The 14,799-nt window shown below is 36.7% G+C and overlaps 1 protein-coding gene across 2 annotated transcripts in view; it reads left to right on the top strand.

Annotated features, from left to right (window-relative positions):
* Positions 1-14,083, top strand: part of RAD21 (RAD21 cohesin complex component) — a 28,730-nt gene extending 14,647 nt beyond the window's left edge. For both annotated transcript variants that reach the window (XM_059395067.1, XM_059395068.1), the window contains exons 4-14: positions 21-120; positions 1,641-1,747; positions 2,810-3,016; positions 3,429-3,554; positions 3,890-4,012; positions 5,580-5,803; positions 6,890-7,049; positions 7,471-7,619; positions 9,787-9,936; positions 11,640-11,723; positions 12,360-14,083. In XM_059395067.1, the coding sequence (XP_059251050.1) occupies positions 21-120; positions 1,641-1,747; positions 2,810-3,016; positions 3,429-3,554; positions 3,890-4,012; positions 5,580-5,803; positions 6,890-7,049; positions 7,471-7,619; positions 9,787-9,936; positions 11,640-11,723; positions 12,360-12,551 (1,622 nt within the window). In that variant the 3' untranslated portion in view covers positions 12,552-14,083. The remainder of the gene's footprint in view (positions 1-20; positions 121-1,640; positions 1,748-2,809; positions 3,017-3,428; positions 3,555-3,889; positions 4,013-5,579; positions 5,804-6,889; positions 7,050-7,470; positions 7,620-9,786; positions 9,937-11,639; positions 11,724-12,359) is intronic.
* The last annotated feature ends 716 nt before the right edge of the window (positions 14,084-14,799 follow it).

Below are 14,799 nucleotides of genomic sequence, written 5' to 3'. Positions count from 1 at the left end.
GCTTACCATTTCTTTTCCAGGTGTTGTTGACCTGCCTGAGGAAAATCGAGAAGCTGCTTACAATGCTATTACCTTACCTGAAGAATTTCATGACTTTGATCAGCCACTGCCTGACTTAGAGTATGTTCCTCCTCCCTCTTTTAATTGTTTACTTGGTCTACAAATAACGTTACTTGCATCAAACATATAGTTTTCCTTGAAATATTTTAGCATCAAGTTAACAGGTTAAAATGCATAAACTTTCAAATAGGATAGTGTATTCATATGGAACATATAACTTAGAATTGTTTTTTCTGTAAGAAAGTTGTGTCGATAGCAACTTTAACAAAGCTAAGATAGGAGAATTCTGATATTCTTAGGCCAAAGCTTGTATAAACTAAACAGTTTTCCAGGTATGTGCTTTATATAATGAAATCAGCGAACATGAACTAACTACTGGTTATCATTTTCCCAGGTTATACTCAGCCATAATTTCTCGTTTTTCGTTTTTTTTTTTTTAAGTAAACATAAGAGATAACTCTTTGAAGAGCAAGAAAAGGTCATTGTCACCACATAAATTTAAGAGGGGAAAGTTGTACAGAGAAGGCCATTATAGCAGAATAGTGTGTTTCCCTTTTCTTAAGTCTTCAAAACTCAGCTGTCTTTGTATGACAGGGAATGTGCCTGTAATTTCCTGTGATTTAGTAGCACATCTGACAACTAAGAAACCCTCTATACCAGGCTCCCCCCCCCTTTTTTTTTTGAGAAATTTCTCTGCTTCTTAAAATGATCTATGACTCCTATTTATTATTTATTTTGATACGTGTGTGTGTTATTGTAGGTGCTATCTAGCTGCTTCCCCCCCCCCCCCAATACAGTTTTTAAAAGTTTTCATCATGGAAATTTAACAGCTAAAAAGTAGATTAGTGTTAGGAACCCCATGTACTGATCACCCAATTTGTTTAATTACCAATATGTTGCCAGTTTTATTTCATACGTATTTCCACAACTCACCTTCCAACTCCCACTGGATTATCTTAAAGAATAGATATCTTACTTTCTTTGTAAATACTTCGGTATCTATTTTGAAAGAATTTTCTAAATCTATCCATAATAACAGCCCATCTTTAAAATAAGTTACAATAATTCCTTAATGTACTATTCAGTCAGCATTCAGATATCCCCAGTTGACACACAAGCCTTTTTTTTCTTCAGTTTGTTTAAATTAGAATCTCTATAAATTCTCCAAACTGTATTTGGTTGATATGTCTCAGAAGTCTCTCATACTTTCACTTGCCATTTATGTTCTCAATTTGGCCAATGATAATTCCACATTGTTGCTTAATATTACATGACTTGTATTTAATATTTTTAAACAGTATGAGATTAATTTGTTAGAGGAAGAAACTGTCTCAGAAAAGCTGGGTAACCAGCGTTTACACCACGACCCTGATGAAAACCCATACCTACCTAGACAGTGCATTTTTAAGTTTTTCCTGTGTATACCATATTACCTAGGTAGTGATTTCAAATATTAAGGCTTATAAACCATGATGACTTTTGTATGTATGTTTTTTCCTTGTAGAGAGAATTAGGATTTTTTTTTCTATATACATTGCAGTGAAATTTGAGATGAAAATGTATTTGAAATTCTTTTAAAGTGACATCGATGTGGCCCAGCAGTTCAGCCTGAACCAGAGTAGAGTGGAAGAAATAACCATGCGAGAAGAAGTTGGGAACATCAGTATTCTACAAGAAAATGATTTTGGTAATAGAGAAACAGATTACTAGCCACTAGCTAGTAATGTTAGAATTATGTTGCAGCACAACTAGTGATTTGAAAAAGAAAACCCAGACATATGTTACATTCATTGATGACAGAAGGACAAAATTTCATCTCATGCTTTTTCATCAAGAAAAGAATTTGCCTTCCTACCAGTATATTAAGCATCAGTCATTTCCGTTGATGCACCAAACTTGAGTTTATTCTTTGCCTATTCCTGCTTCCCGTATAGTGATAGATCCTATATATGGATCTGTGTGAAAAGTCCCAAGTCTGAAGTAATGCCCCCCCCCCTTTTTTTTAAAGATTTTATTTATTTGACACAAAGAGAGAGATCACAAGTAGGCAGAGAGGCAGGCAGAGAGAGAGGGGAAAGCAGGCTCCCCGCTGAGCAGAGAGCCCGACATGGGGCTCGATCCCAGGACCCTGAGATCATGACCTGAGCCGAAGGCAGTGGCTTAACCCATTGAGCCACTCAGGCGCCCCAGTAATGCCCATTTTTAAACTAATCACTTGGCAACAATTTTAGTATGTACCTACCTTTTTTTTTGTTTTTTTAAGGTTTTATTTGTGAGAGTGGGCTGGGATGAGGTGGGGTGGGTTGGGGTGCAGAGGGTGCCTCACACAGGGCTGATCCCAGGACTCTGGGATCACGACCTGAGCCGAAGGCAGATGCTTGACTGAGCTACCCAAGTGCCCCATCTACTTCTTGAACAGTGTTTAAAACAGGTAGCCAAATTGTTTTCTTGATGAAAACACATAACGAGGTTTAAGTCTGAATGTTTATGCAATGTAACTTATAGACATATTTAAATTTACTTAATATATTTAGGATAGCCTAAATTTTAGTCCTATGTTTGAATGGGCTAGTCATGCCCCAGAATCAGTTTATAAAATACAGATGCCATGGGTTTAGAGTTTTGAACTGGATGTTTTAATACTCAAAGGTAAATAAGGTTTCAGTTAGCAAATGTGACATTCCAATTATAATCATTAGCTGTTTTCTTTCATGACATGTTTTTTCACTAACAACTAAAATTTGTTCAGGTGACTTTGGAATGGATGATCGTGAGATCATGAGAGAAGGAAGTGCTTTTGAGGATGATGACATGTTAGTGAGCACTAGCGCTTCTAACCTTCTGTTAGAGCCTGAGCAGAGCACCAGCAATCTGAACGAGAAAATTAATCATTTAGAATATGAAGACCAATATAAAGATGACAATTTTGGAGAAGGAAATGATGGTGGTATATTAGGTAGGTGACAACAAGGTGATTATTCTAACATTTCTTTGTTCATTTGTGGTGTTTAAGAGAAGTCATGAATTCTGGGTTGTAAGCAGCTCTTCAGGTATACATGTGTGGATTGTGACTGGTTGATTTCATTCAAGTTCTCATGCAGCTGGAGCCTAAAAATGTTACGACATTATTGCATTTTAGTAAAGGTGCTTGTCTCAGAGTTTTAAGTTTTACTAGTTCTTAAACTGCTCCATTTGTGTTTGATACCATATATTAAATATTTTAAATAGAGATGTGAGCTAGAAAATAGAATTTTTTTTTCCTATACCATTATACTTTTGTATGCTACCTTGAAGGAAAACACAAGCTGAATACAAATTTTTAGCATTTCTTCTTCAAAGTTCTAACTAAATTTTATTTCCTATTTCAGATGACAAGCTTATAAGTAATAATGATGGTGGTATCTTTGACGATCCCCCTGCCCTGTCTGAGGCAGGTGTGATGTTGCCAGAACAGCCGGCGCATGATGATATGGACGAGGATGATAATGTATCAAGTAAGCGCCTCCTTGTTCGGTGATGTAAGCATGATTGTGTGCAACTAGAAAGGTACTGAGTGTAGAAGACCAAAACTGAAAGTTCAGCTCTTAGTGAATTATAAATCTCCTTAAATACAGCGCTTAGGAACATTCTGATTCTTTTCGATGTTTAACCCTGCACCGCTCCCCCTTTTTTAGCCAATAGGTTCACCTTTTAAGGGCCTCCTTCATAATTAGAAAATGTTTGTTACTGGTACCACTGTGTTTTCTTTATTTCTCAGAGGGTTTTTCCCCATTTGTAGGATATGTATTAAGTATACATGCCTTTTTTAACCAAATTTCTGTTTTTATAGTGGGTGGGCCTGATAGTCCTGATTCAGTGGATCCTGTTGAACCGATGCCAACTATGACTGATCAGACAACACTTGTTCCAAATGAGGAAGAAGCCTTTGCTCTGGAACCTATTGATATCACTGGTGAGCAAGCATACTTTTTGACTTGTAAAATTCAGAACAAAAGGTCTTAATTCTGGCTCTTCTCTATTCTCTACTCTTGTTTTAGATAGATCGCCAAGCTTCTTTCTCCTTTGTCAGACATATGTTATAGAGTCTTCAGTTACAATCTAAGTATCTTAGAGAATACCTGTAGAAGTTGCTCTGAAATACAGAAGTATAGAACTAGGTTTTTTGCTGACCTTTATCTTAGTCTTTTGGAATTCCCAAAATAACAGGTCCCATGTGTAAAAATTAGAAAACATTACAGAACATTTTACAGTGAAGTACGAGATGGACTATTTGTTCCGAAGTTCTAGATTTTGTCTAATAGTTGGGCTACAATCTGGGAAAGCCTAAGAATATTTTTCTAACTGGAAATTTGATAGATTTTAAAATCAGTGTTATAATTCTTTTAGACATAGCAAAACATACTGGGGTGCTGCTTCTCATTTAAAGAAGCAAGATATGTAATTTAGATGTGAAACAAATTTCTAGATGGTTTATGGGTACAGAATACTTCTATTTCAGTTATATTTGAAATTAGAGTGTAATTCAAGATATAGTTAATACTTTTAAGTAGAACAAGACTACCTACCCTATTTAGAAACTAAATAACAATGAACAAGTCTTTACCCTCCTGGAACTTAAGTACTAATTAGTGAAGCATGGATAAGTAAATATGTACCATATTATGTAACAGATATTACAGAGAACGGTAAATGAGGCAGGATGGTGGATACATTGCACTGTTTAAAATAGGATGATCAGACTTTGGTGGCCGTTTTAAGAACGTTGACTTTCAGAGAAGGATGGGAACTCAGAAGCTGGAGGATAGAGGTTGGGCAGAGGCTGTCACTGAATAACGTCTTTACCTGAATATTTTATGCAGAAAAATCTTTGGGCGTAACATTTCTGACAGGATGAAATCTTGAGGAACTCTCTTGTATCTGAAGAAATTGAGATGATGCTACCTACTTAGCAGTTTTAGTAAGGATTAGAAATGAGTATACAGGAAGTAACTCGGATGGAGTTCCCCATCTGTCTAAGGGGCTGTGGACTTTTTTTCTTATCACTTAATCTGCTTGTCCAACTGTCATATATGAATTGTAACTTTTCCACTAAAAATCATGGTAACTGCAGCTGTTTATGGAGAACTTAGTATTTTACAACTTCTTTGTAAAGAAGAAATAAAGAAATAAGCAAGATGAAGTTAATTTTTCTCAGTGGTCACTCAGGTGTAAGAAGTCATAAAACCCAGGACTTTTACGCCCAAATCTGAATCAAGTGTGACATGTTTTGTATTTACAGTATAAACTTACATGGGCAAAACATACTGGCTTTTACATTATTTTACTCATTTTTGCCCAAAGTTTGTATATATTCATTAATTCGGCAGATTTTTATATGCCAGCCTGTAGTCTACATGGAACTGCAGGAACATTAGTTAAAACGGACTCTCCCCTCTTAAAGCTTTTCTACCAGGTATACAGAAAAGCAGGGATACAATGAGACCAGGGGAAAATGACCTTACTTTCTTCTGTCATTCCAGTCAAAGAAACAAAAGCCAAGAGGAAGAGGAAGCTGATTGTTGACAGTGTCAAAGAGTTGGATAGTAAGACAATTAGAGCTCAACTTAGTGATTATTCTGATATTGTTACTACTTTGGATCTGGCACCACCCACCAAGAAATTGATGATGTGGAAAGAGACGGGGGGAGTGGAAAAACTCTTCTCCTTACCTGCTCAGCCTTTATGGAATAACAGACTACTGAAGGTAATACAGTTTGCAGATTTTTTTTTCTATATACGTTTGGCCATTTTTTAAAACTATAAATATATAGTTTTATATATATATATATATATATATATATATATATTTTATATATTATATATATTTGACATATATAAATATGTCAAATATATTTAAAATATATTTGACATTTTTGATCAGGTATTCTCAACTATGTGTGGCACGTTTTTTAAATTAAATCACAGTATAAGATCCTGCTGATACTTGTATTTTTAAATGATGTTGAAGGATTTTTTTTTCTATACTAAAAAACCATTGAAGTTTTTAAATACTTACTCTCCCTTTTCAGCTTCTCTATAATGATTTACTCTACCATTGCCTTAGTGTATACTGTGCTTCAGGTCTGCAGTCTTTAGATCTTGCTTTCTAGAACGCTAAACTGTGAAGTGCTTCTCCTTTTTTCCACAATAAAGAATTCTCTGGCTTTATGAGAATCATTTTTCACCCATAAGCCCTCTTCTGCTCACTTTAAGTTCCAGACTATTTCAAAACAAGGTTCTGAAGTGAAAAACTGAGCGAAGCAGTCTATGAAACTTTTATTCTGAAGTTGAAATATGCATAGAAACAGGATTCTGCTGTAGACTTTATATGATTGTTCTTCTAATAAATAGTAATCATTTGGAAGAAATTCCTTAAACTATTTCTTTGACTCACTGATCTCATTGGAAGTAAATCAAAATGTGGAAAAAACCATTTTTGTGAAGACTTTCATTACATTGCTTGCAATTAAAAAAATTGAAAAATGTTTCAGATGTGAAATATACACCCATATAGGTAAGTGGATCTCCACTCTGGAATATTATGCAGTCATTAATTATTAAAAGTGATAGTTAACAAGATTTCCATACTATTAAGTGAAAAAACATGTAAAACTATTTCATACGATTCCATTAGATGGAGTTTTAAGTGTGTGAAGATGAAAATAAACTGCAAGAAAATTTAAAATTTTCATGTTCTCTTCAGGTTACAAGACAGTGGATAATTTCTTTTACTTTTGACTTCAGTGTGATTTACTTTTATAATTGAGGTTTTTTTTTTTTTTTTTAATAGCTCTTTACACGCTGTCTTACACCACTAGTACCAGAAGATCTTAGAAAAAGACGGAAAGGAGGAGAGGCTGATAATTTGGATGAATTTCTCAAAGAATTTGAAAATCCAGAGGTTCCCAGAGAGGACCAGCAGCAGCAGCACCAGCAGCGTGATGTTATCGGTGTGTTCTATTGGAAGAGTTCCCCGAGGAAGTTTAAATGAGCATTTGGCTAAGATTTACCTGTATATTGCCAGAGTAAGAGAAATCAGGAACAAAGGAGTATATTCAAATTTTCAGACAGGGAAGTAACTTGACTGCTTTGTTAAATAGAAAGCTTTCTGTTTTTGGAAAGGTTTAAAGATTAGGACTGGCTGAGTAATCTGCTAAGAGGATTATCCTGCATTAGATTACAGGTGGTAGAATTTTGCCCTTTTCCATCTTTTATGTGTTTTATTACAAATTGAGTAATCTTTGCAGAGGTAAAATTTTTATTTGGCCTCCTTCATTAGAGAAAGTACTTTTGTCTTAATGCATTAGTATTAAATTCTGAAATACTGTTAAAGACCATATAATTCACATCTCTTCATATGACTAATTGCAGATGAGCCCATTTTGGAAGAGCCAAGCCGCCTCCAGGAGTCCGTGATGGAGACCAGTAGGACCAACGTGGATGAGTCAGCCATGCCTCCACCACCTCCTCAGGGAGTCAAGCGAAAAGCAGGACAAATTGATCCAGAGCCTGTGATCCCTGTAAGTAAGCACATCAGTCATCAAGAATTTTACATCCCTTGTAATAGTATTATCTTAAGGAGCCCTTCTGAAATATTTTGGTTGAGGAAAAAAATTGACAAGGAATAGGTCCAGAGAGAAAGAATGGCAGCCAAGGATGTGAACACAGTTGTGCCCTGGGGGAGAAAACATATTCCAGGAGTTTGAGACTTCTTAGTCTTGTTTCAGGGTGGCCTCATAATGTGACCATCCTTGTCTAATTTGGAATCTTTGAGTCTAAACTTGGTTCCATTTTAGCGCAAGGTGAATCTGACAATTTTAGATAAAGATGAAAAACAATATAAGGAACCTGTTAATTTCTTCAAGCATGTCATGAACATAGATTATCAAACTTTCTAATTAACACCTAGTTCTTCTTTTTTTTTTTTTAAAGATTTTATTTATTTATTTGACAGACAAGGGACTACAAGTAGGCAGAGAGAGAGGAGAGAGGAAGGGAAGCAGGCTCCCTGCCGAGCAGAGAGCCTGATGCGGGGCTCCGTCCCAGGACCTGGGATCATGACCTGAGCTGAAGGCAGAGGCTTTAACCCACAGAGCCACCCAGGCACCCCCACCTAGTTCCTTTTTTAAAAAATACTGGTTTTCCTTGTCAGCAAGATTGAACATTTTTTCTCCAGTCTTAATGAGATAAAATTGAAATACAACATCATACTAGTTTATGGTGTACAACATAGTGATGATATTGTGGCATCATTTCACAACATGTGTATGTGTATAACATCTATCGCTTTACACATTACATTTTTTTTCTTGTGTTGAGAACTTTCAAGAACTATTCTTAGCAACTTTCAAGTATATGATATAGTATTAACTATAATCACCGTACCATGTATTAGATCCCCAGAATTTAGAAATGGAAGTATCTTTCTAACCCCTAGTAACCACTTCTGCACTCTGCTTTTGTGAGTTTTGCTTTTTTCTTTTTAGATTCTGTGTAAGTGGTACCATATATATTTGTCTCCTGTTTCACCTGTACTGCCTTCCAAGTCTATCTGTGTTGTCCCACTTGCTTATTATTTTTTACTCCTCTTGCCTTCGCTGTCAAATCCAAAAATCATTACCAACACTTATTTTGAGGAGCTTGCCTGTCCTAGTTGTTTTATGGTTTCAGGTCTTACATTTAAGTTTTTAATCCACTTTGGGTTGATTCTCATGTGTGGTGTAAGATAGTGGTCCAGTTTTCCCAGAACTATTATTGAAATAAGATTTCCCCACTGCATGGGTCGATTCCCCAGCTCTCTATTCTGTTGCAGGTTCCTGCAACATGAGACAGTTTTAGGCTACCTTACTGACTAAGCAGAATATACTTGTCAAATTGCTTAAAAAAAAAAAAAAAAAGTAAAGCAACATCTGGCTACTTCATGCAGACTTTCTACCATGAAGTTCATTTAGGATCGGAAAACTAAACTACAAAGGAAGTAAGGTCTAGTGTAAGGCTTCCCAAATCTTCAATTTCTAGAATAACCTTGGGTTCTCGGTTCAGCCTCCATCAAGAGGTATAGGCTGAAGATTCCTCTGTAATTTTAAGAACTATTTTTTCTGTGCCCTCGGGTGGTAGAATTGTCCAAAAGAGCATCTTTTTGTATGCGCTCAGGAATGGGGGTGGTGAGAGGTAACGAGTAGGTTACTCTAGTATCACAGTCCTGGAAGAACTTATTTTTTAACATTCTCAGCTGTTTATATTAAGCCTGAGAGGAAGAATTCAAGAAATGGACTCAGAAAAATGGTCTCCTCATTCCTATTATTTGCTGCCATAAGAACTCCGAGGCTCTGATTTAGAGCCCAAGCTTAGTTGTGATAGCCTTAAGACAGTTTCATGCAGTAATGGTTGACAGTACAAGCTATTTAATGTTAAAGCCTTTTTGCATTGTGTTAGTGGTTGGTTCTGTTCTGTGGTTTTTCCTAAAATGCTGCTACAGAAAGTTTGGGTGTTTTTTTTCTGTTTGTACTTTGTCTTGTCATTTACAAATTTCTCACATACACTTTATAACCCTTTGGTTTCTTCAAGTATAAGAACAAAACACTTCTGTTAATTAAATTCTTCTGTAAGAACAACAAGATATAATCAAGTTTTGATTGTGAGAAGGTACAGCCGCATGACCCCAGCATTTCTTCCCCTTGCTTTAAGCCCCAGCAGGTAGAGCAGGTGGAAATGCCTCCTGTAGAGCTGCCCCCTGAGGAGCCTCCAAACATCTGTCAGTTAATTCCGGAGTTAGAACTTCTGCCAGAGAAAGAGAAGGAGAAAGAGAAGGAGAAAGAAGATGATGAAGAGGAGGAGGTAAGGAGACACTATCAAGGAGACTTGAGGAGTAAATGCCGCCCCAGATTTAATGCTGATCTTCAGCCTGTTCTCTTTTATGTTCATAGTGGAGCCAAGGTAATTGATGTTGAGCATCACAATGATAAAAGATGTTCAAACAGAAAATTTAACCAAATTCTTAATAATCTAGATCATTATTAACATCAAATTTTCTGCTGTGCTGTAACTCATTGGCTTCCTTCTGGGCTTTTGAAGGACATAGGATTGACTGCCCTTTTAACTGATTTCTTAGTTGACTTCTTGACTGTAGCTGACTTTATTATTTGGTGGCCAATTTTTACTGCTTTTTTAGCATCTGCCTCTGGTCTGACATCTCACTGTGTGCCTGGAAATCTGATCACCATTTTCCATTGGTAGGAGGTTTGTTTTCATTAGACTGGGGTGAGATGTGACTTGGCTAAAATAGATTGAGTAAAGGTTTGAATGACTTTTATTTTTTTTAAATAAAGGCATTTTTCCAGTGGATTTCCTTTTCAGGGCCCTTATTTCGCTGTTCAAGGTCTTCCCCCACCCTCCTTTTTTCAAGATCTTTATTTAAATGTAAAATAAAACATTAAAATATTTTCCAGGAAGCATTGAATCTATTTAAAATTCTTCTAAGACTAAAGGTTGCGGACTGGGTACATATTTTCATTAGTATCCATTTGTATTTGTAATTTATTATGGCAGCCATAGATTTTACAGCCATTTAGTACTGGAATACTGTGGGTTTTTTTAAAGTCAAAATTTAGCCCCAGAGCTACTCTAGTCTAAGGTATGCCATTATCTCAGACTTAGTGTTGAATAAGTATTTAAAGTTGTTAAGCTTTCTATTATGTATGAATCCCTTAACTCCTGGCTCTTTGAAATACAGCATGTACTGCCAGCACGGTATGGAAACATCTCAGCTCTTGCTCTATGCCAGCTTCAGAGTTTAGAAAGTCATTTAGAAGGCAAGTCCTGTAGGGCACTGGGAGCTGGGCAGCTCAGTAAAATCAAGTGTTATGGATTATAGCCCCCCCCCTTTAAAAGATTTTATTTATTTGACAGAGAAAGAGGTAGAGGGGACAACAGAGAGTGAGGGAGAAGACAACAGTCTGCTGAGCAGGGAGCCCCAGTGGTACTCGATCCCAGAACTCTGGGACCATGACCAGGGCCAAAGGCAGGTGCTTAACCAGCTGAGTTACCCAAGCACCCCTATACCCCATTTCTCTTAATACTTGTCTGCTAATCTGTGCTCTTCAGTGATTGGGATCTGCCAGAATATAAATCATCTAGAAAATCATGCTCCTGGAAAAAATAAAAATACATACAGTGGAAATAAGTAGTGTGCTTAGTGACATAAGTTGATTTATATCCAACATAATTACCTTAACAGGGGCCAGTCAGTAACCAATAGCTCACCACCCAGCAGTAGTCCAGGGCCCACGTGGTATAGACCACACACATCCTTTATAGAACAGTATAGAATCCTATATTCATCCAAATGTTTGCTTGCCGATACAGAAGAAAGTCTTCTGTAATTTAAAAAAGACAAGCTTCAGAGTTAGTACTGGGTGCTAAGAGATTTACAGTTTTCTGTTATTCAGAGTACACAATTTAAGTTTTAGGACGTATGGCAATAGTTCCTGTTGCAGTAGACCACTTTTGTCAGCTTTTTTATGTGTTGGGGCCATTTTCAGGATGAAGATGCTTCCGGAGGTGATCAGGATCAAGAAGAAAGAAGATGGAACAAAAGGACTCAGCAGATGCTTCATGGGCTTCAGGTAGGTGTACCAGTCCTGCCTGAGACTTCGGCAAGGACTTAGCATTGCTCCCTTAAAAAAAACAGCGACATGCTGAGACCAGAAAGCCTACTTTCCCAGCACTGGGTATACATAAATTGGTAGGCCCAGAGTAAGCCTGGAGAGCATCCAGGTGAATGCTTTGCTGTGGTTATGCTGCAAAGGGAAGTTGTGGTGGTGGTTTATAGGACACCTTTGTGTGTCTACATCTTGGTTTTCATTGAACATACTATTAATATGTTGAATCATTAAATTTGTCAAGTCAGATACAGATGAAATATTTTGAGCATCTGATATATACCAGGCAAATTGTTCAGGGTTTCCCAAAATAGAGTCAAAGGATAGTTGGATTTTTAAAATAAGTTGAAATTTTAGGAACTGTATGTGTTCAGTTTTACTATTATTATCACTTTTGTAGGAATGTTGTTCCTTGGATCTTTGATTTTAGATAAGCCATAATATACTTTGCCCCATTACCTTCAGACTGTTCAAAAAGTCCACTCCCAGCAGAATATACAGTGTACTTTTTCTGGTATACAAAATTGGCACCTTTTTAAAATTACCACTTTACTACTGTGAGATTACTTTGATTTCATTCTTCCTTTGGTTTTATTTCAGCGAGCTCTTGCTAAAACTGGAGCTGAATCCATCAGTTTGCTTGAGTTATGTCGAAACACAAACAGAAAGCAAGCTGCAGCGAAGTTCTACAGCTTCTTGGTTCTTAAAAAGCAGCAAGCTATTGAGCTGACGCAGGAAGAACCATACAGTGACATCATCGCAACCCCTGGACCAAGGTTCCACATTATTTGAGCAGCTAGAAGCATTGTAGCTAGTGTGCATTTCACTAGTGTATACGAATCGCCCCCATGTGTAGGGCACACAAAACCCTTTGAGGAGATTTAGATTTTTGTCTGTACAAAGTCTCTGCCTTTTTCTTCATTTTTTTTCCAGTATTTTATCAATTTCATCTTTGAGGGAAACTGCTTATATGGATGTGTTTGTGTTCTGATGGAGAAAACAGGCACACCCAAGGACCCGGAAGATCATTTTAACAGTTGAGAACAGATGTGTGCAATATTGGCGCAGGTAAATGTCGAGTAGCAGTTGAAAATCAGGATTTTTATCATAGTTCCCCATCACCGCATTGGAAAGGAAAACATGTCAGGGAAGAAAGTCTGACAATTAAGTGTGAGTCTTTGAGAGAAGTAAGTCGTCTCTTCCCAATAGTAATACTGGCGGTCTTGTTAGCAGCTGTTTGGGGGGCGGTGCCCAAAACAGACTGTCCTCTGGAGTACTATTTTAAAGTGTCATTCTGTAATGACCAAGAAGGTGTGTGAAGCTGTGCTGTCAACTAAACCCCTTCAGCTACAGAATGATAGGCCTCGGTTTAAAATATTCTTTGGTAAGTCATTCCATTTGAAACTTTTTAATGAACCTGACTATCCTAAAATCTGTTGTTTTGTTTTAGGAGGCTCTAAAATGAGCAGAAGTAGACTTTTTAGAGTAGAATATAAAAATGTTTATAACTTTTCAGAAGCTCTAAATCAAAGTTTTAAAAAGATGTTTGGATATATTTGAGTACTCGGATCATGAAAATGGAAATTGCTATGCCAACTAAAAGGACAGACTGATGGGAAATGAGACACCTGGTTGACTTAACCCTTAAGCAGACAATGCTGTTAATAACTAATGGCTTCTCTGATATTTATTATAAGTTTTAGTACTGATCTTTTCCCAGTGCTGCACACTCCTGTGTTTGAAACTTTATTTTAATGGCTTTGCAACAGCAATCCTATATCCAGTTTCCTATAATTTAAGAAAAGCATCCAAATAAAGGCTTTATTATTAACAGACCAGGTAGCACCAGAAATTATGTGACTGTTATGATTATCAGAACATGTCTTAACTTTTTAGGGCAAAATTACTCACACACTGAAAGTTCTAGCTTAAGTGTTGGCACTTTTGTGGGAAAAAAAAAAAAATCACTTTTGAAACTCAGACTTCAGTGTATACCCAGTAATTTTAAATTATGTGAAGTGTTTTAAATTAGTGAACTCGTAATTACTGTTTTGGTGATTCAGTTTCTTGAGAATGGTAAGTGTATAAAATTACTATTGCAGCTTTATTTTCAATATGTGCCTGTAAACCATGGATTTTTCTCCCTTTGTAAAAAGTTATTTGTAGATAATTGAATGTTTGATTATAGAAAGGTCATTAGTTTCTTGTTAACACATTTTGTTAGTCTGGTTTTGTTGCTTATCGGGTTTAATATTGTTCTTGAAAATAGTTGATGCTATGTTATGTATAACTTTTCTAATAAAAGTTGTGGTATAAGCTGTAAATTTTGCACTGTTGAGTAGTTGGTTGATGGTGTTCCCCCAGGAAAATGTTAGGCGTCATCTGTTATTTGCCATATCTAGAGTAATTGTCCATACAGATAGTAAGTGAATTTTTCAAGAAGTCTTAGGTTAAAAAAAAGACTGGTATGTCTTTTAAAGAAAAGCCACGTGATCTGAAACTTTGATAGAATGTTCTAATAACACATCATCAAAGTTACATATCTAATATTAAAATGGAAGTAACAAATGGCTGGTCCTGAGGAATCTTGGGGGTACAGACCTATCCCTGTAACTGCCAAGTACCCACAAATTATGACGTGCCTGTCAGTGTAGCCAGTGAGCATGTACTGGAAATTCTGGGTCTGCAAAGTCTACTGCAAGCTGGGGCATTGAGCAACTGAGAATGTACCTTCCTGGGCCTTTAAGCCTTATCCTTCTCCAAACCATGAGCCTTAAGACCCTAAGACTTTATGCTTATGATATAATAAATATCTGGGTCACTCATTTGGTTAAGCCTCTCTCTGCCTTTAGCTCAGGTCATGATCCTGGTGTCCTGGGGTCAAGTCCTGCATCCGGCTCCCTGCTCAGCAGGGACTCTGCTTCTCCTGTTTACTCTCTCAAATAAATCAATCTTTAAAAAAAAAGAACAAAAAAAAAAAAACAGCTCTAAAACTCCACTGAACAGCAGGGGAGCTGCTGTAACTGAAGTTAGATTGGCA

Source organism: Mustela nigripes, chromosome 3 (assembly GCF_022355385.1).
Source record: "Mustela nigripes isolate SB6536 chromosome 3, MUSNIG.SB6536, whole genome shotgun sequence".
Lineage (NCBI taxonomy): Eukaryota > Metazoa > Chordata > Mammalia > Carnivora > Mustelidae > Mustela > Mustela nigripes.
Note: the sequence above shows the minus strand (reverse complement) of the source record. Positions and strands in the feature narration are given on the sequence as shown.